Raw genomic sequence first — 25117 nt, 5'->3', positions numbered from 1 at the left:
CCACAACAAAAATATTGTAACAAAACATCATATATGTTGCAGTGCATGATGGGTCCTGCAGGTTTCAGGGTTCTGCATGATTAATAAACCTTTTCTGCTTCACAGGGATTCGATAGCACAAAGTTTCTGTATCAAACAAAATATTTTATTCTTGTATTGATTTATTTCCTGCAGGCAGAAAAATCACTTTGTTTCTTGCTGCTGTGTGAATGTCTCCTCCCCCTTCACACACACAGACACACTCTAAAAGTCTAGCTTTGAATAATTGATGTGTTTTACATCTTTATCATGCATATTGTAAAAGCAGCTTCTTTCCAAAAATCTTGTTTGGTCTCCAAGTTCCTTTCACTGGTAACACTTTGAGGGCAGCTCCAACAAGAACAGAATGATCTCTTGGTTTTTAAATGTGTCTGCCAAAATGTTATTATAGTACAGATCATTATTATTAATAATGGTTTTGGGAACAAAATTGTTTTGTAGGAACCCGATCACACAGAGTGCCTTTTAGAAGCTTGAAGGGGCTTTTTGTAATTGTTTCAATGAGAGTGAAGCGTTTTGCTCGCTGCTTTTGTGGTTCTGCTGCCCGAGATGTTTCTGCTCCCGGCGCCTGAAAAAAACTTCACCACAGAGCAGAAAAGCAAAAAATGAACTGCACTGCAAAAAAAGAAAAGTTGGGTGAACTCAAAATTTCAAGGCAACAAACTTCGATAAAATTTCAAGTTTGACAATTAAACTAAATATTTTTTTGAGTTAGCATTGATACGCTAATGGCTACTCTTGTAGCTGTAAGAAGCAGAGCGTGAGTTAGCTAGCGTCAGTTAGCAGCTAGCCGCTAGCATCAGTTAGCCGCTAGCATCACTTAGCCGCTAGCTTTCGCTAATGACCGAATTTCACCGCTTTTCAGCATTTCCCAACAAAGAAATAAGAGTTATCAGAACTATTGTCCCTTGTTGTGAACCCCAACTTAAAGATATAAGTAACAACAAATCACCAACTTGTTTTTGAGCAGACAACTGGCTTCCTTTGTTGTGCTAACTTACATTATTGCCCTAAATGTCAGTAATTTATATTTCCAAGTTTTACCAACTTAAATCACTGTTTTAGGCTAAAAAATACAAGTTGGCTTTTTTGCAGTGTGATAGGTGGATCTGTCCCTGAATCATCCTAAACTAAATGTTAAACCAACCATCGTTTAGGAGATGCTCCTTGAACAGTTGATTGTATTCCCAGTGATTCCTGTTTCCGTGTGTTCAACACAGTCTCTCACCCTCTAATCACAGCTGGATCGAGTTTTTTTAAAGCCAAAAATTAAAAGGTAGCCAACGGATCTGTGATGTTTTACTGTATTAACTTTACAAAACGGTGGTTGGAAAACGGCAGGTAGATCTATGGTTGCCTTGCAACATTTAAAAAAGAAAAAGGACTCAGATTTTTCTGATTAGGGCCTTACAGTTTTATATTTACATTTAATGTAAGTAATGCTCCCATTCAGCAACCATAATGAATGTTTCTGTGATTTCTATGATTGAGAATGTTAAATAATACGTTTTTTCCTCTGATGTTGCTGGATGATGGAACATGCTGAGTTATTTCACGTGTTCTGCAGAGTTCAGCAGTAACAGAAGAAGACTCCAGCTGTTTCTGTATATTTACTGCTTTACTGTACTGACGTCTCCTCACCAGCTGTGTGTTTCTGCTCCTGATGGAGAACTCATGTTTCTATTTCTGCTGTTTTATAGGCAGTGCTCAGCAGTAACCCGTTTATTTCCACAGGTTGAGGTGGGCGATATTATTAGAGTAAATGGCAGTGATTTCCTTCCTGCGGATGCTGTCATTTTGTCGTCCAGGTACAGGAGTCCACCTGGTTCCAGACTGGGAAACCAGACTGGGAAACCAGACTGGGAAACCAGACTGGGAAACTCTCCCTCCTTCTCTTTATCATCCTGCTCTCTCTCTCTCGGTCTCCCTAGAGAAGTGATGGTTAGATGACACAGTGAGCCAATAGTGTCAATATGGCTTAAAATCCTGCATTTAATTGGAGTTTAAATCGTGTTTAGAAACAAACAACTTTGCATGCTTTTGTGAAAACCATCATTTCTCTATGGTAACCATGGTAATGTGATACTGGATTAGATTGATCATGTCAACATAAACCTACCGACCTCCTTCACCTCTTCAAAAAACCATTTGAAAGACCAGCTGTGGAGCTTCACAGATTCCTTCTTTTAAGATTTAAAATTTAAAATTTTATTTAGACTTAGGCTCTAAAAATACACAGAGAAGAGTTTTCTCTTCTGATGGCACAATTTCAATCACAACTTTCCTCTTTGTGCTGAATATAATATTTTTTTCCTTTGAATCTGAACTCTTTTATAATCAACTTCTTCTTCTGTGGTTTTGTTTTAAATGGTTTTGTGAAAAGGAGAACAGATGAGCAGCATCCCTCTGACCACAGGACTGATCATTGTCTCTTCATGTCTCTTCTCCTTATGTGTTGTCTGTCTGTGTTATCTTTTCTTTTTTTATCCTCTTCATCCTCTTCTCCTCCTCCTCCTCCAAACTCCTCCCACCTCCTCTCTCTCGCCCCCTGCTGGTGTCTGGTTGGTATATCAGGTGGCTGTGGGTGAAGTGGTCAGAGCGGCTAACGGGGATCACCTCCCGGCTGACCTCGTCATTCTGTCGTCCAGGTCAGAAACCAGCAACATGACCAGCAGAACCAGTGGCAGGGGGAGATACAGGGGCTGTTTTTATTTACCACTGGGACACAAATAACATGTTCTTTATTTTACACACTTGAGGAAGGAAGAGGCTAAAGTCAGAGCCACAGTTCTCCTTTCCTTTTCCTCTACAGCAGGGGTGTCAAACTCAAATACACAGTGGGCCAAAATTTTAAACTTGGACAAAGTTGCGGGCCAACATTGATATTTATTGAAAAAATTGACCTAAACAAGTTCAAACGAAATGGAACAAGCAAAGCTTGATATAACTTAATATTGCAAACATGCAAAATCGAATATCGAATCAAACAAACAAACACATCAATGGCATTCATTTCTTAAATAAAATTTAAATAAAAATCGTATGTCCCTTTATTTTATATGCGGCCTTCTTTAAATTTAAATTTAACAGTAATCTTTTTCCACAGGCTAAAAATAAATGTGAGAATAAAATAACAATAATAAACCAAATGACTAATAATAATATCCTTCAATGAATGTGCAGCCATTCAAGCCTTGGACTAGCAAGAAAAAGTGCATAAAGACACTTTAATTGTTGCTCAGTTTGCTCCACACTGATCTACTGTGTTCAAGCCAGAACACCAGCAGAGCATTCTGGGATTTGTAGTATTATTTGCGCTGTATTATAATAATAATTTGGTATTGCCTTTCTGGGCCAAATAAAATTACACTGCGGGCCAAATTTGGCCCGCGGGCCAGAGTTTGACACCTCTGCTCTACATGGTGATGTGGCAGCTCGTATACACTCATTATATTCTGTATATTTCATCTTACCCTGTACATTAGACCCTTTTTAATGTTTGGCTGAAACTTCTAACACCGCTCAGAGTGAATGGAGGGAATTTGCTCCTTCTTTAAGATATTTTTTTAATAGCGTGTGAATATATTTTCCATATTCTTTCCCTTTGCATGGCTTGTACGGCACACTGAATGCAACAATTTAATTTGACGTGACGATGTGCATGCAGTCGTATTCCCAGATGTTGAAAGACGTTGAAATGCATCTTGGAATGCAACCTGGTCTCACAGGAATCCGTGAAATAGCCACGGATTCGCTTAACTCAAAATCTGTGGAATAGCCACGGAATCACTCAAATTTCCGTGAAACTGACACGGATTTGGCTACAATGCAAGTTAATGCCAGTCATATCCCGTGGCTATTCCAACATACAAAGTGATTATGTACATTCACTGAGTGAATATTTAGAAAATAAAACATATATTTCTCACTAGAAATGTGATCAAAATCCATTTTTATGCAGAAACTAAGTCAAAATATTGATTTTTTTCACTAAAAATGAGAGAACTGTCCGCCATGTTTTTTGTTCTGACCGCCGGGACCTTGAAAGTCACGTGACTTGGAACAAACCAATAGGAACAAATATCCATGGAATAGCCACGGGATATGACTGGCATTAACTTGCATTGTAGCCAAATCCGTGTCAGTTTCACGGAAATTTGAGTGATTCCGTGGCTATTCCACGGATTCCTGTGAGACCAGGCTGTTCTGGACCTGCCTTGTGTGAATAAATCTCTCTATGAACAGTAGCTAACCAGCGACCGGCTCACCTTAAGCCCCGGCTGCTCTCCTCTCTGTCCCTGAGCCAGAGTCTGTCTCAGGCCTGTTAGTCTGCTCTGTTTGTTGCTCGGCATGCTCGCTCATATATCCATATATATATATATATATATATATATATATATCTGTTTCCTCCCTCTCTGTTCCCTCTGACTGTATCTCAGACAGTTTAGCAGCAAACTAAGATGTTACTTCCATTTAAAGGACATTTACTCTCAGTCTGACTTCCATGTAGAGCTGCATGATTCATCCAATTTGGGTTAAAATTGAAGATTATGAAAGAGATTATGATGATAATCTAATTAGAATGATTATTGTGCCACATTCGCTTTCGTTTTGTTATAATTACTGCTCATGATTTTGTTTACAGTGGTGAGTTACTGACTGGAATATGTTGAACATACAGTACAGGCCAAAAGTTTGAACACACACCTTCTCATTCAATGCGTTTCCTTTATTTTCATGACTATTTACATTGTAGATTCATCAAAACTATTAATGAACACATGTGGAATTATGTACTTAACAAAAAAAGTGTGAAATAACTGAAAACATGTCTTATATTCTAGTACATAATTCCATATGTGTTCATTCATAGTTTTGATGCCTTCAGTGAGAATCTACAATGTAAATAGTCATGAAAATAAAGAAAAACGCATTGAATGAGAAGGTGTGTGTTCAAACTTTTGGCCTGTACTGTATAGTTGAATCTTTGTCTAGGATTTATCAGTAGAACGTGAACAACAAAACCAGTGAAAGCACAATGTTTCCAAAGTTGAATCATAGCGATCTCAGTATTGACCAAAATGATGGTGATTGGGATTTTATGGCATAATCAAGCAGTCCTACTTTGATATTGTTTCATGATGCTGAGTTCCTTTAGACTGACTGTAACATCTTAGTTTGCTGTGATCTAGTCTTAGAAATCGTTCTGTAGTAGATCCTCTTTTAAAATCATATTTATTTATAAATAATTGAAAATAGGAAGTTGTTATAGGTAAACAATACATACTATTCTTCTTATTGGCATACCATATGATATAAGATTATACTCATATTACATCAGGTTAGATATACTGTATATATGAATGAATATGAGTGTTCTTTGCTGTTCCAAGTGTCTGTCTCCCTCCCTCCCCTGCAGTGAACCACAGGGCATGTGCTACATTGAAACATCTAACTTGGATGGAGAAACAAACCTTAAAATCAGACAGGTGATTGTCTTTTTATTCTTTCTTTATGCAAGTTTGCAACACAAATTAAAGCTAAAAGCACTTCTATAATGCTGCTGTAACTCCTCCAGGGCCTCCAGCTGACTGCAGACATCAAGGACATCGACAGCCTGATGCGTCTCTCCGGCCGGATGGAGTGCGAGAGTCCAAACCGACATCTGTACGAGTTTGTCGGGAACATCCGGCTGGATGGACACAGGTGGGCCCAGTCGCGGAGCTCCATGCCTGGCCCTATGCCCCTCGCACCACTCAGTAGCCCATTAGCCAGGAGCAGAGCCAGCACCAGCACATTATCAGGTTTTAGGGATTATTTCAGCTTCCTGCTGGATAAATGAAAGCTCCTGCCTTGGTTAGATTGAATTAGATATTTGTTTGGAGGCTTTGCCTTCGTATACAACATGCATTACGTGCTGTGGGCCTGTTTTTATCATATTATGGCTTCATTCTTAGAGTTTGGGACGATAAAACTCCTTAATAAAACTATACTTAGCTTCTGCTGGCTGTGTAGTTTGATGGAAATCTTTTCACAAGTAAACATTTTTCTCCATTATTCAGTTTTACCAGCATAACATTTAAAACATAAAACCATTGAGGTTCGGGTATATGTCAATTTAACCCATTGACGCCTAAAACTTCCTGTAAAACCTCTGGGCGATTTTAAAATCAGCCCCTAAAACCTGAAGTTTTTCTGGAAATCCAACAGAAGTGTCAACGCTTCTACTAAATAATAGATTTTTCAGCCTCTGTAGCAGATAGAAATGAAATTCAAAATATTCAAAAATATATTATAATAATATTAATTATTAATTTGAATTAATATTCAAAAAATACTACAAAACGACGTAAACGCTTTCCAGGCTTCAATGGGTTAAATAACATTGTTACAAATTGTCTCATAATTGTGATTCTGGGTTTGTTTATCAATATTTTTTTATGTCAACAAGTATCTCACAGCATTAAAAATGACCTAGTTTGTGATGTCTGCGTGACAAAAGACCAGTCAGGTTTGAATACTTAAGTGTTTTAATATTGATTACTGGTTATCGTTAGCATTGGCATGTTGATCAATAATCAGAAGGGTTAATGTTTATCAGTGATTGTATGTAAGGTCAGTATTGATCTGTGGTGAGAGGAACGATTGGAAAGCTTGTTCTGAGGTGTTTTAACAAATGTCTTCTATGTCTAATAGCTTGTTAAATATGTCAGCCATTACTGCACTAAAGACCTTGTTGACAAGAAAATAATGTGACCAGCTTGTAAGGCAGCTATTCTCAACCTTGGGGTCGGGACCCCAGTTGGGGTCGCGAGATGATTTCTGGGGGTCGCCAAATGATTTTGGAAGTCAGCTCTGTCTCCACTGTGTTAAAGTGTTCATGTGTTTTAGTGTTTTTGGTAATTTTGTGTCTTTTTTGGTAATTTTGTGTCTTTTTTTGGTAATTTTGTGTCTTTTTTTGGTAATTTTGTTCCCTTTTTTTGGTCAATTTGTGTCTTTTTATAGTCATTTTGTGTCTTTATTATCATTTTGTAGTCAATTTGTGTCATTTTTGTTATTTTGTGTCTTTTTTAGTCATTTTGTGTCTTTTTTAAATCCTTTTGTGGTCAATTTGTACCTTTTTTGGTCATTTTTTGTTAATTTTGTGTCTTTTTTTGGTCATTTGTGTCTTTTATTGGTCATTTTGTGTCTTTTTTGGTCAATTTGTGTCTTTTCTTGGTCATTTTGTGTCTTTTTTGGTCAATTTGTGTCTTTTTTTGGTCATTTTGTGTTTTTTGGGTGATCTGAACTGTGCGTGTGAGATTGTGTTCAGTGAGCGGGGGTCGCGGACAACATGGATGTTAAATTGGGGGTTGCGACTGTTGTAAGAGACTAAATATATAATAGATTATTGTGTTTGTTCCTGCAGTACGGCAGCGCTGGGTCCAGACCAGATCTTACTGAGAGGAGCTCAGCTGAGGAACACTGGCTGGGTTCATGGTGTGGTGGTCTACACGGGACACGACACCAAGCTCATGCAGGTAACGGACATTTACACTTTGATTTGCAATAATAAGTAATACCCAAAACAATCTAGATGTATAAATAACACTACAGGGAAGGCAAAAAATATAAAATAAGAAATATGTATTTTGATTTTTGGGTCCCTTTAAATATACACTACCGGTCAAAAGTTTTAGAACACCCCAATTTTTCCAGTTTTTTATTGAAATTCAAGCAGTTCAAGTCAAATGAACAGCTTGAAAGGGTCCAAAGGTAAGTGGTGAACTGCCAGAGGTAAATAAAAAAAGGTAAGCTTAACCAAAACTGGAAAATAATGTACATTTCAGAATTATACAAGTAGGCCTTTTTCAGGGAACAAGAAATGGGTTAACAACTTAACTCTATGGAGTCTTGGGCTATTTTGTCCATTTTTTAAATTCTTTTCATGTCTTTGTAAGTCATTTTGTGTCTTTTTTTGTCATTTTGTGTCTTTTTTTAAGTCATTTTGTGTCTTTTGGTGTCTTTTTTTGTCATTTTGTGTCTTTTTTTGGTAATTTTGTGTCTTTTTTTGGTAATTTTGTGTCTTTTTTTAGTCATTTTGTGTCTTTTGGTGTCTTTTTTTGGTCATTTTGTGTCTTTTTTTAGTCCTTTAGTCCAACATAAAATGTGTTTTTGAATCTTTTTTTTACTTTCAAAACACTATCATGCTCAATAAAGAATTTTAAATGTTGCAAATGTGCATTAATTTCAGAGTACACTGAGACATTAAACTGCATCATTTTCAATTAAATTCTGGAAAAGTTGGTGTGTTCTAAAACTTTTGACTAGTGTATATGTAACTTTTCTACATTAAAATGTCTAAAATTACCAGACCTATGTCATATTTTCCGTGTGCAAGCATTATCCCAAATGATACATAAATCTGTAATTTTAATCAAGGCAATGGTCCATTAATCTGGTTGGCTGTCAATGGCGTCATGTCCCATTTGTGCATGAATCAGCATTGTGGTTGTCAGCCAGAAACTGATAAATTAACTTTTTATCCAGTGTTTACTCAGTCTTTTGCCCTTAGTGGCAGAATATAACATTATGTAGTCTGATTTAACTTATACTATGTATGTCTTCAAAACACACTATGTTTTTTATATAAAAGATATATGATCCCAATCCATTCCCCCTTTATTTGTACAGCACATTTAAACAACACAAACGTCTCCAAAGTGCTGTACATAAAATCAACAATAAAACAAACAAACAAACAATTCCATATACCAATCAGCAATAAATAAAAAGTGTATAAATCTAAAGTGATGCCATAAATAAAACAATACAATCAAACAGATAAACATAGTAAAATAAAATAAAAGACGTAGTTAAAAGTAGTAAAATAAATAAAATAAATAAAAGACACAGAGGACCTAAAAAGTTTGTTAGCAAAGTTCGGTTTCTCTGAACATGATTTATCTTGTTGTTTTTTTTTAAATCACAGATCAGGAACCTGACTGTTTGTCATACTTCATCTTTGTTTTCACCACGACCGTCTTGTTATTTTTTCCCAGAATTCCACTCGGCCTCCTCTGAAGCTGTCCAACGTGGAGCGCATCACCAACTTCCAGATCCTGGTGCTGTTCGGCTGCCTGCTGGCCATCTCTCTGGTCTGCTCCATCGGCCAGACCATCTGGAAGTACCAGTACGGCAATGATGCCTGGTACATGGACCTCAACTGTAAGAGTCCTCCAGCTAACCCTGCTGCTCCTCTTATTCCACATATTTTGTCTCACTTGTCCATATCAGCTTATTTCTTTGTCATTTTAAGTTCCTAAATGCTGGTATGTGTCGTGTCGTTTTTTATGTTGCCTCAGTTAAACTATGTTTCGCATTACAAGTGAAATATGTGGCAATGTGGGAATAATTGAATTCCCAGTTAACTGAGAAAAGACAGCTGTGACATGCATAGATGTGTTGTGAATGAGTTTGAGTGAAACAAAAGAAATGGTTGAATATCACTGCGCTGCTGTACCTTTTTGTTCCTTTCTAATGTTCTGTTTGATTTTGTTGTTTTCTTTGTTGTCGTTTTTTTAACAGCTCCAGGTAACAACCATTTAAAAGCCTTGGCCATCCGTGAATGACCCTCCCTTACTAACCCCTTACTGAAGCTCTGCCTTTGCTAAGCAAATGAAGCCCCCTACCCTCGCCCCTATATGGTTGCCCTACTTTGTATGGGCCCATGCCATGGACAAGCACATACCAGGGATCCAACAATAGGTTTTTCCCCTCCAGCTCTCTTATACCTTCGTCTAGTTATTTTCAGTGCCTGATGCAAACAGTGTCTCACTTTTCCTCCATTTTTTTTGTGCCACGTTAAACACTTTGCAGTTCCCAAGCTTCAGACCCTCATCTTATTCTAGTTCTTCTTCAATTCTTCTCCAGAAATGAATAGCAGCATTTTACTGTGACTGCCAGGGAGAGAGAGGAGGTTTTTTAACTCAGGAAGCTTTTCATAGCGGGAGGCTCAACGTGTTTATTGCACAAACACAACATGTGGTGCGACCCAAGGGGCACGAGCTGACATTTCCTAAATGCCTCTGCCGACTTCTCTTCTTCTATGGTTTTTTTTATCCAAGGACAGACGGAGAGGGGAGGGAGGGGGGGAGGTGACAACCTGCTTAGTTTCTACATGTAATCTCAAGCCTTTATGGGACATTTTAAGCTTCTATTATGGATATAAATAAGACACAAAACTATGAATGTTTGGGCTGCTGTCGGTCTGCTGTGATGAAGCTCTGAACCTGGTTTGCAAAGTGATTATCGTGACACTCCTGGCCATTACTCTGTACCCTGGTAGGCCTGTAGGAGAGGTTGTGCCCTGGTCAATTTAAGCTTACACTACGACTTACACTGCCCCTTTTACAAGTTTCTACATTGGCTTCTATTGGACTTTATTGGGTTTTAACATTGTCCACAGTGGCATTAAAACCCACATCTAAAAGACCCGACATCACACTGACGAGGGGAGTGTAAGTCATAATGCAGGCGTCCATCTTGAGACTGATTGTTCTTCCATTAGGAGCAGTTGAGACTCTGTCCAGTGCACATTATCCAACCAGTGACAAAAGAGAGAGGTGGGGAGATTGTCTTAAACATCCTAAATTATTGTAAATTCGCTCACTTAGCAACATTTGGAAGTAGAAAGCAGACAGTAGAAGAAGAGTCGCTGTTAGCCCGTTCCGCAGCACGCAACCTGGTCTGAGATCATGCACGCTGCTGATAATTCATCTGACTTTGACCTGCTGCAGAGTGCTGACTCAGGTCATCCTGGGCATCACGCCTATACATTGTGACAACTTCACTTTATGCAGATTGAAGGCAAAAAAACCGAATGGTCATTTGTTATGCATTCAGCCACCTGCCACAGTTTAATCAGTCAGGTTGTGATGGTAGTTGTGCATTTATCACCATATCATTGACTTTCTGCTGACTATCTCTGTTAGTAAACTGCTGATGTTTAACTACAGAACCTGAGAGCCAAGTGAGAAAAAACACACACTGGATCCATTTTATACCTCTGATCTAAATAGTTCTTTCTCTTGAGTTCATGACTTCAGAACAGGTGGGAAAAGGTTTTGTCAGGATAAAATGTTTCATCTCTGACCAATTTAAAAAATAGTTTTGCCAGGTGAAAAGAAAAAGGTTTGCGAGGATGATTTTTTAAATGCCTGGTGCACACTAGAGGAACTTAAGATCTTAACTGATAAAAAAAAAAAAAAGAGACAACATTTAATCGTAAGAATGCAGAAACTAGACTATCCAGTCTAAACACTTGGAGCTCTTACTGAACAATCTCACGTCGGACTTTAGTAAAAACAAACCGTTGCCATTGTTAGCTGGTTGCGTTTATGTCTTCTCTCGTTTCCACTGAAAACCAAAGAAAGAGCAGGACCTGAAAATAAATAAAGTTTTATTGCTAATGCTGCAGTCTAAGACTAACGTGACTGTGATGCTTCGGTCAGGACCGTTTCACACTGGTGGGACCATAAATGGGCCCAATTAGATAGATAGATAGATAGATAGATAGATAGATAGATAGATAGATAGATAGATAGATAGATAGATAGATAGATAGATAGATAGATAGATAGATAGATAGATAGATAGATAGATAGATAGATAGATAGATAGATAGATAGATAGATAGATAGATAGATAGATAGATAGATAGATAGATAGATAGATAGGAAGGAGTAGAATAGAATTCCAGTGCAGAATAAATATGAATATACAGTATAAAAATAAAAATGTTGGTGCTATGAAACAAATAAGGTTATTATCCTCCAGTGTGGGGACAGTTTCAGTTTCTTTCACCAAACTTTTGAGTTTTTATAATACTCGTTCTGGCCATAAAACTTTGTTTTAAAATTGAAACATATCTTGAAGAAAACATGAATGCTTTCAATGTTTATAACATAAGGTTGTGGTGCATTTCATCTCCTTGTGGCCGAAATAGAGTATTAAAACAACTTGTTTTCACCTTCCAAAACATGTCTTCTCACCTGTTCTCATCGATAAAAAAAGAAAAGAGTAAAGTCAATGTATAGAAAATGATCCTGCAAACCTTTTTTTCCACCTGTTAAGTCATAAACACAGGGGAGAAAAGTATTTAGACCAGACTTAGAAACAGATCACAAGACGTCTGTGTTTTACTGACGGCACGGTCACGTTTTTAATGTCCTACTTCTGCTTTTAGCATCATGTGGAGGAAGTGTGGTGTTCTCACTCTAATGTACATGTGCCACACTAGATAAAAACCAAAAACACTCAGAATAATGAAACCTCAACAGTTCACAGTCTAACTCCTGCAACAACTTGCTGTTAACTCGTTATAAAAGGCATCTGTAGGTTAATTTGCTGGTTCGACCATCTTTTACATACAGTGAGATCTATTTAGGAGAAGACATCAGGTGTTTTTTGCACTTGTGTGACTCATGCATGTCCTGGTTTGCTCTGATTTTGATTTTAATTTATTTGAAAGACTCTCTACTGATCCAACACAGTATCTCTGTCTCATCTGATGCTTAACATCACATAACAAGCTGGCTACTAGAAGCGAATGACATGAGGTGATGTAGTGATCATCATTAATTTCTCTGACATAATCCACCCCCTCTTTTCCACTCCTTGTTGGTTGAGAATGTGCTATGGACTGAATCTCCCTCCTTTGTCTTGAGAGCATCCGATACGTTTGTCTTCCTCCCCACTTCTGAAAAAAGTTCTCCCTCCTATCTGTGTTGTTGTACCAGTAGCAGTAGCTTCCATTCTGCCATCCAGTTTTTTGTTTTGCAATCGTTGTGTCATGGGGGAAGGGCTGTCCCTCTCAACCGCTATGCTAAGATCAAGGCTTGGGTTGAGGAAGGTAACATTTGCACCTCCTGCAAGCTGAGGAAAGGTAAATCACATCCCTCCTGTTTTCATGTTTGGTGTCAGTGGGGTTATATGTTGATCATTGCCAATTGTTTGGGGCTTTTGGGGGGACCAGCATCATTTTGCATAGTGCTTTGTGGAATCATTGCCTGGATCATGCTGGATGCCAAGGCTGCTGCTGTGACACTAATGACATTTGAGATACTTCAGTCCCCGTTCAGTACTTTGAATCTTTGGGACATTAAATTGGACCGTTAATCGGTCGAGTCGTAAGAGGATGAGGTTGGGTGGAAGAAAGAAATGGTTAATTCCAGCTAATGCTCCACGTTAGCCCAAAACATCCTCTGGGTTGGGATAAAGTTGATCATTGGCTGGAAGTAGCTTTGGGCATTTTCATTTAACCAGCTGATATTAATGAAGCAGCACTGATGAGTCTCCTGTGTATCACTTCCTTCTGTCCAATAACTCGTCCCCGATAGATGGCGGAGCGGCTAACTTTGGTCTCAACTTCCTCACCTTCATCATCCTCTTCAACAACCTGATTCCCATCAGCCTCCTGGTCACACTGGAAGTTATCAAGTTCATTCAAGCCTTTTTCATCAACTGGGTGAGTCGAGGCTACAGTCTGTAATATATATAATATATCTCTTCTTCATGACAAGATTCTTTGACGAAAACAACAACAAAACTTCAAAATAAGGCATAGGTTGGACCAAGGTTATTATAGTTAACGAAAACTAACGAAATAACGAAAACTAGAATTGAAAAAACATTTTCGTTAACTGAAATAAAAATAAAAACTAGAGTTTTTAAAAAAACGATAACTAACTGAAACTGTATTGTGTGGTTACAAAACTAACTAAAACTAACTAAAATTATAGTGAAAATGTCCTTAGTTTTCGTTTTTGTCAACTTTTTTCATTCATAATTCAGTGTTTCTATTTGAACATGCAACACATGGTGAATATGTTTACTGAGACTGGGATGTTTACACTAGAACCAAAATTCAAAACAGTTAATAACCTTATTGGGGCTGAGATGATAAACCAAAGGAAATAAAGGAAACATTTATTATGACCTCTTTGAATCTGGCACCCAACACATAGACCATTACAAAAAAACTAAAACTAACACTAAAACTAATAAAAACTAAACTAAAACGAAGCATTTTCAAAAAATAAAAACGAAACTAAAACTAGCAAACTCACTCTGAAAACTAACTAAAACTAACTGAATTTGAAAACAAAAATTCACAACAAAATTAAAACTAAAACTAATGAAAAATCCAAAACTATTATAACCTTGGTTTGGACAATGTAAATTAGCGAACAGTTCTCATTAATGACAGGTTAATGAAACTAAACTAACTGATGGATGCACTGACTTAAAAGAAGAAAACAACTTTTAAATGCATGTGTACTTAACCTCTATGTGAACATGAATTATAAAAGCAGACACACCTGCAGTCCAGTTCATATAGCGTGTTATTATATTATTCAGGCTGTGAGCACAAAGTCTGAGAAGAAAATGTTTGAACTACAGTTCATGTCTCCATAAACTCAGTGAGGTGGCTTTAAGCTGCTATTATCTATGTTTATATATTAACAATGGATTTGATGTCTACTTGTATGTGAAGGGAGTATGAACCCACAGAGAGTTATCACAAGACTCTGCTAAGTGTTTAGCGTCTTCTCATGTTTTTTTTGGTCTTAATTTACTCTCTGCTCTCAGTAACGTTCTTTCCAAACGCAGCAGGCAGCAAAAACAGCCTCAAACTTCCCCACATGGATCAAGAAGACAGATAAAGCTATAAACATAGTGGACTGGTAGAGACCAAAGCGGAGCTAAAAGAAGAGTGAATTTCTGATTGTTTCCATAGTTTGATGTCATTAATGATAATCAGCCTTTGCATGGCTGCATGTAAAAGGGAACTTTAGTGGAATGTTTATTTTTTATAAACCTTGAAACAGCTTAGTAAGAATGTTGTGTTGTTTTCTGGAATAAGTCATTGTTTGCTATCACATTAACCAAACCAACTTTCTAAAATGTTTACTGATTGTTTTCAATCAATCAATATCCTTTATTTAACCAGGTAAAAATTCATTGAGATTAAAATCTCTTTTTCAAGAATGACCTGGCCAAGAAGGCAGCACCGTGATAAAATAAGAACAATAAGAACCATAAGAACAATCAACCACAATTCTCATACACCACATTCAACATCAATTAAAGTACATACAAGATCAGGGACAAGACTATATGAAGATTGAAATGAGTACAGTTAAAAATGAAATAAACTGGTGACAGATGAATGAATAAACACGGTCGTTATCAGAAAAAAAGTTTTACAAACAATTGCATTGACCAAGAGAACTATCTTCTCTGTCCTTCAGGATTCCTTTGAATTCTCCCGAGGTGACCAGCTCAGACAGCTTCAGCTGCTTTTGCACAATGTTCCAGGCAGAAGGCAGCATATTTAAAGGCCTTTTTCCCTAACTCAGTTCTAGTTTTACTGCCCCCAAGTGGCCTAAAAACTAACATTATTGTAGCTTTAAGGACTGGGTGCAACACTGGACTATCAAAGTTAAATGCTGTTCATAGATAGCATCATGCACATATTTTTTTATTTTATTGAGACGACTGCAGAGCTGAAACACTCTGACTGACATGAAACTTTAGAGTGAGCACCTCGAACATTGTGCTGTTATATCATTTGCAAGTAGGTCAGCCCCACCAAATGTCTCAGCTGAGGAAACCTACTGCTTTTTTTTTGCCCGAAGTTATTCTGAGCCCTTTTATTCATTAAATTTTAAATGAAATTCTAGCGAGGAATTTTTAGCAACATTTAGGGCAGTTCTCAGTCGGCTTCTCTTCCCACAGTGGGCTCAGTGTTTCTGGAGGGGAAACAACGGAGGGGACTCAGTGTTTCTGTCTTAATTTGAGTTTTTATTTCTACTGTCACAACTGTGAAGTTTAGTTTGTATCAGTGGTGGTTCTAGACCAGTTCTACTGTGGGGGCTAAGCAGGGGCCAGTGTTTAATCAGAGGGGCACATTAAAAAACAGCAAAGATGATATTTAAGCATTCAAAACCTTTATTTTAGCTTCTGTAAAAATTATATAAGACATTTAATTATATTTGGAAGATACGAATACATTGATCGAAACAATGAGACTTACCAACAATAACAACTATTTTTGTACGACAATTACATTTCTCATTTTCATGCATAAATACTTTTTTTTATTTTGAAAGCACAGAACAGAGAATAATCTTTTTTTTTATATATATACACAAGCTTTTATTGCACAATTAAACTATTATACAATGTAACATTCTGGGCTCCTTTTGTGTACAATGAGATATTGTTTGAACAAAAAATAAGTAAGAATTGTTCCGTCTCTCATCTTTACAAATTGATCATTTTATTATTAATTTGACACAGGGGCCACAGCAGGGGCCAAGGGCTTCTTCACAGGGGCAGTGGCCCCTGGAGGCCCCTGGTTAGAACCGCCACTGGTTTGTATTGTCACCAAAAATGTAGATTCTTTAGTGAAGTTCCACTTGTGATTGTTTTCAGGACACCGACATGCTTTATGAACCCACAAACACCCCGGCCATGGCCCGCACCTCCAACCTGAATGAAGAACTAGGACAGGTAAACAGTTCATACACTTTTTAATATGCCAGTGCTTAAAATATATACACTACCGGTCAAAAGTTTTAGAACACCCCAATTTTTCCAGTTTTTTATTGAAATTCAAGCAGTTCAAGTCAAATGAACAGCTTGAAAGGGTCCAAAGGTAAGTGGTGAACTGCCAGAGGTAAATAAAAAAAGGTAAGCTTAACCAAAACTGGAAAATAATGTACATTTCAGAATTATACAAGTAGGCCTTTTTCAGGGAACAAGAAATGGGTTAACAACTTAACTCTATGGAGTCTTGGGTTATTTTGTCCATTTTTGAATTCTTTTCATGTCTTTTTTGGTCATTTTGTGTCTTTTTTTGGTCATTTTGTGTCTTTTTTTAGTCATTTTGTGTCTTTTGGTGTCTTTTTTGTCATTTTGTGTCTTTTTTTGGTCATTTTTTTAGTCATTTTGTGTCTTTTGGTTTTCTTTTTTGTCATTTTGTGTCTTTTTTTGGTCATTTTGTGTCTTTTTTTGGTCATTTTGTGTCTTTTTTTAGTCATTTTGTGTCTTTTGGTGTCTTTTTTTGGTCATTTTGTGTCTTTTTTTAGTCCTTTAGTCCAACATAAAATGTGATTTTGAATCTTTTTTTTACTTTCAAAACACTATCATGCTCAATAAAGAATTTTAAATGTTGCAAATGTGCATTAATTTCAGAGTACACTGAGACATTAAACTGCATCATTTTCAATTAAATTCTGGAAAAGTTGGTGTGTTCTAAAACTTTTGACCAGTAGTGTATGTCTGCTGTCTCTACTTGTGCTCCACATGGTGTAGTGTATTTGTCTCTCATGTCATGTTTGTTACGTCATTTCACCAGTAAAAAATAAAAAATATATATATATATATATATCTCTGCTTTAGAATGTAATATATACCTATATTGTGTCTCTACCCACACAGGTGAAATACATTTTCTCTGACAAGACGGGGACGCTGACCTGCAACGTGATGCAGTTTAAGAAGTGCACCATCGCCGGCGTGGCCTACGGGTACGTTCCACTTCCTGTCTCCTTCTCCATTCTCCTCCTCCTCCTGCATCCTGTACCGTTGCCTCCCCCTTCACCTTCATTAACTGCCGAGTGTGCATCACAGTACAGCTGGCGTCTCTCTCCTCCCTCGCCTTCATTAGCAGCTGCATCAGTGCTCCTCTCAACATAAACTATAAATAAAAGGCGGACAGACATTTGCAAGCAAAGGCACTTTACTTTCTCCTTCGCAGGGTTTCGTCCATCGTTTTTTGTCACGTCGGAGCTGTTTTTGACAACGTGCTATACGTTTCAGGTCCAGAAAGTGACACAAAGTCTCTTGACACAAAAGGATATTGGCAAAGAACAGTCTCTCCTCAGGGATTTTGCCAAAATTCACAATCCACAAGTGTATTTTTCTCTCAGCTCCTCTCACACACAAAACCACATTCTATTACGTTTTTAACATTTCATTAAATCAGCCCTTAATGTTTTTTCGGCTCTCATTTCATTTTAGTGCATAGATAATTAGCCTCAGTGGATGCAAAACAAGTGGGTGAGCACATCTTCAGTGCAGGCGTGACAGTACATGATTAATCCCATTAGGATTCAATTAAAAGCTTGATTGATGAAGTGCAGGCTGAAGGACAAAAGAGAGTATTTTATCTGGAGTTGTGGGGACCAAAGCTCTCATTATGCTGTGATTGCTAGCTCCAACGTCTCCTTGTTGATCCCCAGGTCAGGAACATAAAGTCACTGTGAGGGCTGATAATGGAGATGTTGATGATGTGTTATCTCCCTGATCATTGCTGCTGATTAAAGGCAGGGGGCTCATGTTTTGGCTGCAGAATGACTTTTTTTTTGCCTTTTTAATGGTTGTTAAATTAGGTCAAGCCTGCTGGTCGTCAGGGACAGACTCACTGCAGAGAGTCTCTCTCTCCTTCATCCCAACTAGAGATGTTTGGCTTTGATTCTCTGAAACGAGGACTCCCTCTTATGCAACTGATAAATATGGATGAGTGTTTCATAGCAGGAGAGGAGAAAGGCAGGTTTCAACCAGGCGAGGCTGTTTCATTTGGCCTCTTCTTCCTTTTCTGGCTGCACAAAATAAGAGTTGGGGGGGGTTGAAAGTTAAAAGTTTTCTATGCAGGTTAGGGGTGTGCCATATCGTATCGTTCACGATAATATCGGTATATATTTTTTTATGGTTAAAAAAAATGCATATCATGATATTGGCAACGTTCCTACTTCTTGATGTCGTGGTTAAAGTTGTTTTAATCACAAAAAGCTACTTACTCCCTGTCGCTAAACACATGCAGCTTTCAAAATAAGAGCACAGTGTGTTAAGAGAATCCACCACAGAATTTACAAGAAGACTGTCAAAATAAGATGCCTGAAATAAAACATAGAAGAAACTTTATTCTCCTTTACATAATGTCATTAAAATATGCCCCCGGAACCCCTAAATGTTTTTATTTTTATTATTTGCTCATACTCAAGAGTCGAGTAAATGTTTTTGTATTTGGCAACTGTTGAGATTTGCACTTCACACTACATTTTAGACTTTTAATTATTTATACAGACTAAAAAACATCATATTTTCTATATCTTTTTAAGTATTTCCTAATATCGTCAAGAATATCGTTATCGTAAAAATAGCCTGAAATATCGTGATATTCTTTTAGGGCCATATTGCCCAGCCCTAATGCAGGTGTTTGTGTTCATGAATAATCCAACAGACAATAACGTAACAATAGAATATGTAACATTTCTGCACTAGAGTTGACTAAAAAACTAGACCATGTCATATATTTTGTTCTGTTTTGTCCCTCAAAATATCCCAATGTTCAAGATAAATCTATAAATGTATGATGGTCATTTGGTCACCTGTTTAATGTGTCATATGACCTTTATCCCCTTTAGCAGCTCTAAGTTTTTGGGGAAACACAACAAACACCAGATGACACATAAGAGAGAAATTATAAATCACAGAATTACACTCAGCAGAAATAATGCCACACGGCATCTTTTTTAATTAATTGCTGCCATTTTGCAACACAGTAATCAAGTAGAGACCGAATTTATTAATATGATTTTTTAATTTCTATCCAGCTAACAAGAGTGTGCTACTATGAGTAGATATATAAGTAGATATCAAACTAAATTTAAGACAATAAGTCTGATTGTTTTAAGACAGCGATGATTGAATTCACCACATAATGTAAGCTACAGTAGCTGTATGGGTTTATTTAGTTTTTATTGAGTTCATGACACATCACACATTAATACCACTTAGTATTTTTGAGGACAAAAGGCTGTTACAAATAAATCAGTATTCTTATGTACCATGCTTGCAAATGGGGGTTAATTTTACTGCAGAACACTTAGATTTAGGCATTTACAGTATACAGACAGTGTATATTACATTTACTTAACCCTATAAAGCCAAATGTATCATATTTGTTACACAATAACTTATTTGAAAATTTGTCAGTTGTCATTTTATTGCATTTCATACATTATGCATTAAATAAAGCAACATACAGTCTTTTTCTCATTTAGGTAAACTAGGTTTAACTGACATAATTAGGTATATTAAGAGTAAAATTTAGATATCTCTCGAATAATTCAAAGAAATAAAATTTTTTTTGGTGTGAAAACGTCATATCAGCAGATGTATGATGTTGTGTTATATGGAAAAAAAAATATTTTGTATGTTTGAGGAAAATGTTAAAAGGAAAGTCAAAGTCTTAATAGGTTAAAAATGTTAGGTTTTATATGTTTTTGTTAGTTCAAGAAAAACAAACTGTGAGTAACAAATTGCACAAAAAGACCAAATGTATCAAATATGATACAAATTAGAATTCATATATATGCAAATTCATGTATATTATTTTTATTTGTCAGCAGGTTTTTTTTTTAAATTTAATTTTCTGGCAATTATTTCATGGTTCAGGCTTTATAGGGTTAATGTTAGAAACACATAATGAACTAATAATTTACAGTGAAATGCATTGGTTTGATTCTTTTTTGTCCTTCTTGTAGATTTCTGATTTGCCCTCAGGTTTATCATGAAATATGGATGGCAGCAGTTGTCAGGCAGAAATCGTTTGATTCGACTCTAAATTCTCCGTCAGTAACTCGTCTCCACCTCATAGTGGAATTTTAATTTACTTTTTGTACAAGGACAGATTTCAAAGTCTATCTCAGGATGCAGTTATAAGTTATTCTGCAAAAAATACAGATCATTTGAGTAAAAATCCAGATCAAGTGTTCCATATTTTAATAGAAATGCTCGTACTGTGTGGCGTGACTTGTAATTTGGTGCCAGCACACACACACACACACACACACACACACACACACACACACACACACACACACACACAAAGCCCCCTGACACTGCCGCCTGCATGTGTTCCTCTCCACAAATTAAGTGCTGCTGTAATTAATAAAGCCAACCCCAAGGGTGGAGACATTAATTAATTCCACTGGATTGGAGTCCAAATCTGGAGGAGAGATAGTGTTTAGGTTAGAAAGGCTCCCAGAATCCTCCTGGGTGTTATTAGTTCAGAGTTGAGTGAAAGCATGTTTTTTTAAATGAACTCAAGTGACAAAACTCAGAAAAACATGTTTTGCTTTTCTTGTTTTTAATAAACCATAATGTGTGTGGGTAATGTGCAGTAAATCAGTAGTTCTCAACCTTTTTGAGTCGCGACCCCCAATTTAACATGCATGCTGTCCGCGACCCCCCCACACAATCTCACACGCAAACAAACAAACAAAATGACCAAAAAAGGAAACAAAATGATCAAAAAGACACAAAATGACCCAAAAAAAGACACAAAATGACAAAAAAAAAGACACAAATTGACCACAAAATGATTAAAAAAAAGACACAAAATGACGAAAACCCACATAAAAAGACACAAAATGACGAAAAAAACCCACAAAATGACTAAAAAACGACCAAAAAAGGAAACAAAATGATAAAAAAAAGACACAAATTGACCAAAAAAAGACACAAAATGACCAAAAAAAGACACAAATTGACCACAAAATGATTAAAAAAAGACACAAAATGACGAAAACCCACAAAAATAAGACACAAAATGACGAAAAAAAACACAAAATGACTAAAAAACCCCACAAAATGACCAAAAAAGGAAACAAAATGATAAAAAAAAGACAAATTGATCAGAAAAGACACAAAATGACCAAAAAAAGACACAAAATGACCAAAAAAACACACAAATTGACCACAAAATGATAAAAAAAAGATACAAAATGACGAAAACCCACAAAAATAAGACACAAAATGACGAAAAAAAACACAAAATGACTAAAAAAGGAAACAAAATGATAAAAAAAGACACAAATTGACCAAAAAAGACAAAAAATGACTAAAAAAAACCATAAAATGACAAAAAACCCCACAAAATGACAAACCCCCCCCCACAAAATGACTGAAAGAACCCACAAAATTACAAAAAAAAAAGACATTAAATGACCAAAAAGACTAAAACACATGAACACTTTAACACAGTGGAGACAGAGCTGACTTCCAGAATGATTTGGCGACCCCCAGAAATCATTTCGCGACCCCAATTGGGGTCCCGACCCCAAGGTTGAGAACAGCTGCAGTACAGTGTGATAGATGCTGGACACGGTTTGATTCTGTACATGGACTGGTTTGTTTCTGAGATGTTTCTTACTGAAGGTACGATAGGAGAGTGATTCGTCTCTCAGCATGAATCACAGTGAGAGGGAATCAGACGGAGCGCCGTGATGCTCAGCGGAGCGGCGTCTGCTCGCCTCCTTTTAACAAAACGCTGCTCTGCAGTTAGTCTGCCACAGCAGAGATGTCAAAATAATTTGTTGCCTCATTTTAGAGCAGTGTGCACTCTGACCACATTTAGTTTCAAACACTGTTGTTGCATTCAGCGGCCTTGAATATCTACAGGAACGCTCCCATCATGTCCATGTTGCTGCTGAGAGAGGAAGACTTTATTATTCACACACATTCATAACATTTATGAAGTTTGTATCTGGGTTCTTTAGTTCAGATTTTTTTCCACCTTTTGTTATCGAATTTGTTGAAATGGCTCTTAAACATTTTGGTCAAAACATCCTCAGTGTAATATCTAAAACCTGTTGTAGCCAGTATAAATACTTTACAGAATCAAATTTCAATCAATCAGTTTTGTCAAATAAAAACCCAACAACTGCTAACCGAGTTTTTATTACAGCATGTTTAAAAAGGATTGGACTTTCAGAATTTCAGAAATAAAGTTCCCAAAAGCATAAACATCCTGACAATAATTGCTGGACAGAAGAACTAAACTGTTCCTCAATGTCTCTTTTTAATTCATAGGGTTTTTTTAGCCCAATGGTTCATTTAACGTCTGCTTGGTCAGTCTGAAGAGCTGCAGAGCATTTTGGGGCAGTTGAGTATTTTTAGTAAGCTCTCGTCTCTTAGTGTACTCAGTGACAATCTAAAATATATCTGGGCATTTCTCACAAACACAGAATCTACATGCTATGCAGCTTGGAGGCATTATATACTCACTTTTACATCATATTTAGTATTGTTAGTAACTAAGTTCTTCTGACTTCTGTGTGTTCATGAGTTTTAAGTGGTAATGTGATGCAGCATGAACACTAGTGACCTATTAGTGTTCAAACCACTAAATTATTGCCTGTTATATTATTAATTAATTGTTAATGTTAGTCCATAACTTCTCTAAATCATCTAGGTTACTCAGCTAAGTGAATAGCAACTATTGCTTATAACCTGATACCTTATTATTAGATTTGTGCAAAAAAATGCTGAAAAGCAATACATGAATTATGGACTAGAGCAGGGATTCCCAAAGTGTGGTGCGTGGACCCCTAGGGGTGCACGGGCTGCTGCTACGGGGTGCGCGGGATGAAAAATGTAATGGCGTTCTGATGATTATTCAATTACATTTTTTTTCCCCCCACAATAAAGACGTGTAAATAATTCCATTTTTCCAACTTGTGTTATGATGACGGGTTGTGTTAGGTCCATGCTCATTTAAATTTGCTGCAATTTTTGTTCAATGTGGCTCAAAATATAACATTTACCCCAACGCATCTGCTTTCTGCCTTTGTTGCATTATTTTGAAACTGTGTTTCAGATTAATTCAAATGTGAGATCGCATTGTTGTGATTGTGATTATTTTATTATATGTGTGTTCTGGTCATTTGAACATGATTAAACATGCCGCCTTTAATATGGCGATAAAAAAGCTTATTGCATTTTGGGTTTTTTTGAAGGTGTGGGGGTGCATCAACCCGGTTTGGACATAGAAGGGGGTGCGCAGCTAAAAAAGTTTGGGAACCGCTGGACTAGAGAATTAGCAGCTGCTATAAACTCCCTGTGCAGCACATCTTTTTTTTAAACTATGTGCACTAATTGCCCCATCCCTGTCAAATAAATTAAAATTAAATTCAGTTCAGATAGGCTCCAGCCCCCCGCGACCCGATTGCGGATAAGTGGTTAATGGTAATGAATGAATAATAAAAATCTTCCTACCAACAACAAACCTGCCAAATGTATATAATGATTCCAACACCACATGAATGCAGCAGCAGACCAGCTGTTTCAACTCTCTCCAGTCTTTGTTGTAAGCTAAACTAAGCTAAGCTAAGCTAAGCTAAGCTAGTATCATTATAAAGGACCAGAGGAGCAGCTATAACCACTGCTAACCTACCTAGCAACCCCTCAGCTACAGTCCTCCCAGCATCTGATCATACTCTAACACCTGCCGACTCATGAACAAACCATCTTTAATCCTCACACACATGTTCCCTACACACTTTGTCAACCAGCTAATCTTTTCTCCAACAGTCACGTCCCTGAGGCAGACGAGGGTAGTTTTGCAGAGGACGACTGGTAAGATGACTGGGTGTGAACTGGTGATCGTTTTGTTTTTTCCGCTCCTGGCTTCTGTGATGTATTAGTGCTGCCTTGCCTTGTGGAAACCGTGACTTTGAACACAATATCTCCGTGTGTGTTTGTTGTATTTCTCTCTGTGCGTTCTCTGGACGTGTTGTAATGTGACTGTGGCCCTGATTCACTGTGTTTATCTGGAGATAATGTGAAGGAACAGCCTGACATTAATGTTTCAGTTTATGCTGTCAGAGATAGAAGTATTATTAAATTATGAGATGTGTTTATGTTTAGTGGCTTCTAATAGACACGCAGCAGGTTTCAGCTCCTCTGAATCTGGTCTTGAAACTGAAGCTGAACTCCTTTTCCAGTTAACATCAACTTACTTTGGAGCTACACTCCCCCCCCCCCCCCCCCCCCCCCCCCCCCCCCCCACACACACACACACACACACACACACACACATTCTTGTACTTCTATCTTTGTGAGGACCCTCATTGGAACAGTGAATTCCCTATCAAGGTTATAATAGTTTGGAATTTTTCATCAGTTTTAGTTTTCATTTTGTTGTGAATTTTTGTTTGCAATTTCAGAGTTTTTAGAGTGAGTT

The 25117-nt window shown here is 37.2% G+C and overlaps 1 protein-coding gene across 2 annotated transcripts in view; it reads left to right on the top strand.

Moving 5' to 3' along the window:
- Nucleotides 1–25117, top strand: part of atp8a1 (ATPase phospholipid transporting 8A1) — a 223204-nt gene that overhangs the window by 75565 nt on the left and 122522 nt on the right. The window contains exons 7-15 of one of the 2 annotated variants that reach the window (XM_059345862.1): nucleotides 2614–2687; nucleotides 5459–5528; nucleotides 5618–5745; nucleotides 7448–7559; nucleotides 9081–9246; nucleotides 13419–13546; nucleotides 16519–16596; nucleotides 17527–17615; nucleotides 24466–24510. In XM_059345862.1, the coding sequence (XP_059201845.1) occupies nucleotides 2614–2687; nucleotides 5459–5528; nucleotides 5618–5745; nucleotides 7448–7559; nucleotides 9081–9246; nucleotides 13419–13546; nucleotides 16519–16596; nucleotides 17527–17615; nucleotides 24466–24510 (890 nt within the window). The remainder of the gene's footprint in view (nucleotides 1–2613; nucleotides 2688–5458; nucleotides 5529–5617; nucleotides 5746–7447; nucleotides 7560–9080; nucleotides 9247–13418; nucleotides 13547–16518; nucleotides 16597–17526; nucleotides 17616–24465; nucleotides 24511–25117) is intronic. The other variant, XM_059345863.1, reaches the window with a different exon arrangement.

This window comes from Centropristis striata, chromosome 12 (genome assembly GCF_030273125.1).
Source record: "Centropristis striata isolate RG_2023a ecotype Rhode Island chromosome 12, C.striata_1.0, whole genome shotgun sequence".
NCBI classification, from domain to species: Eukaryota; Metazoa; Chordata; class Actinopteri; order Perciformes; family Serranidae; genus Centropristis; species Centropristis striata.
The sequence above is the reverse complement of the archived record's forward strand: the minus strand, read 5'-3'. Positions and strand labels throughout refer to the sequence as shown.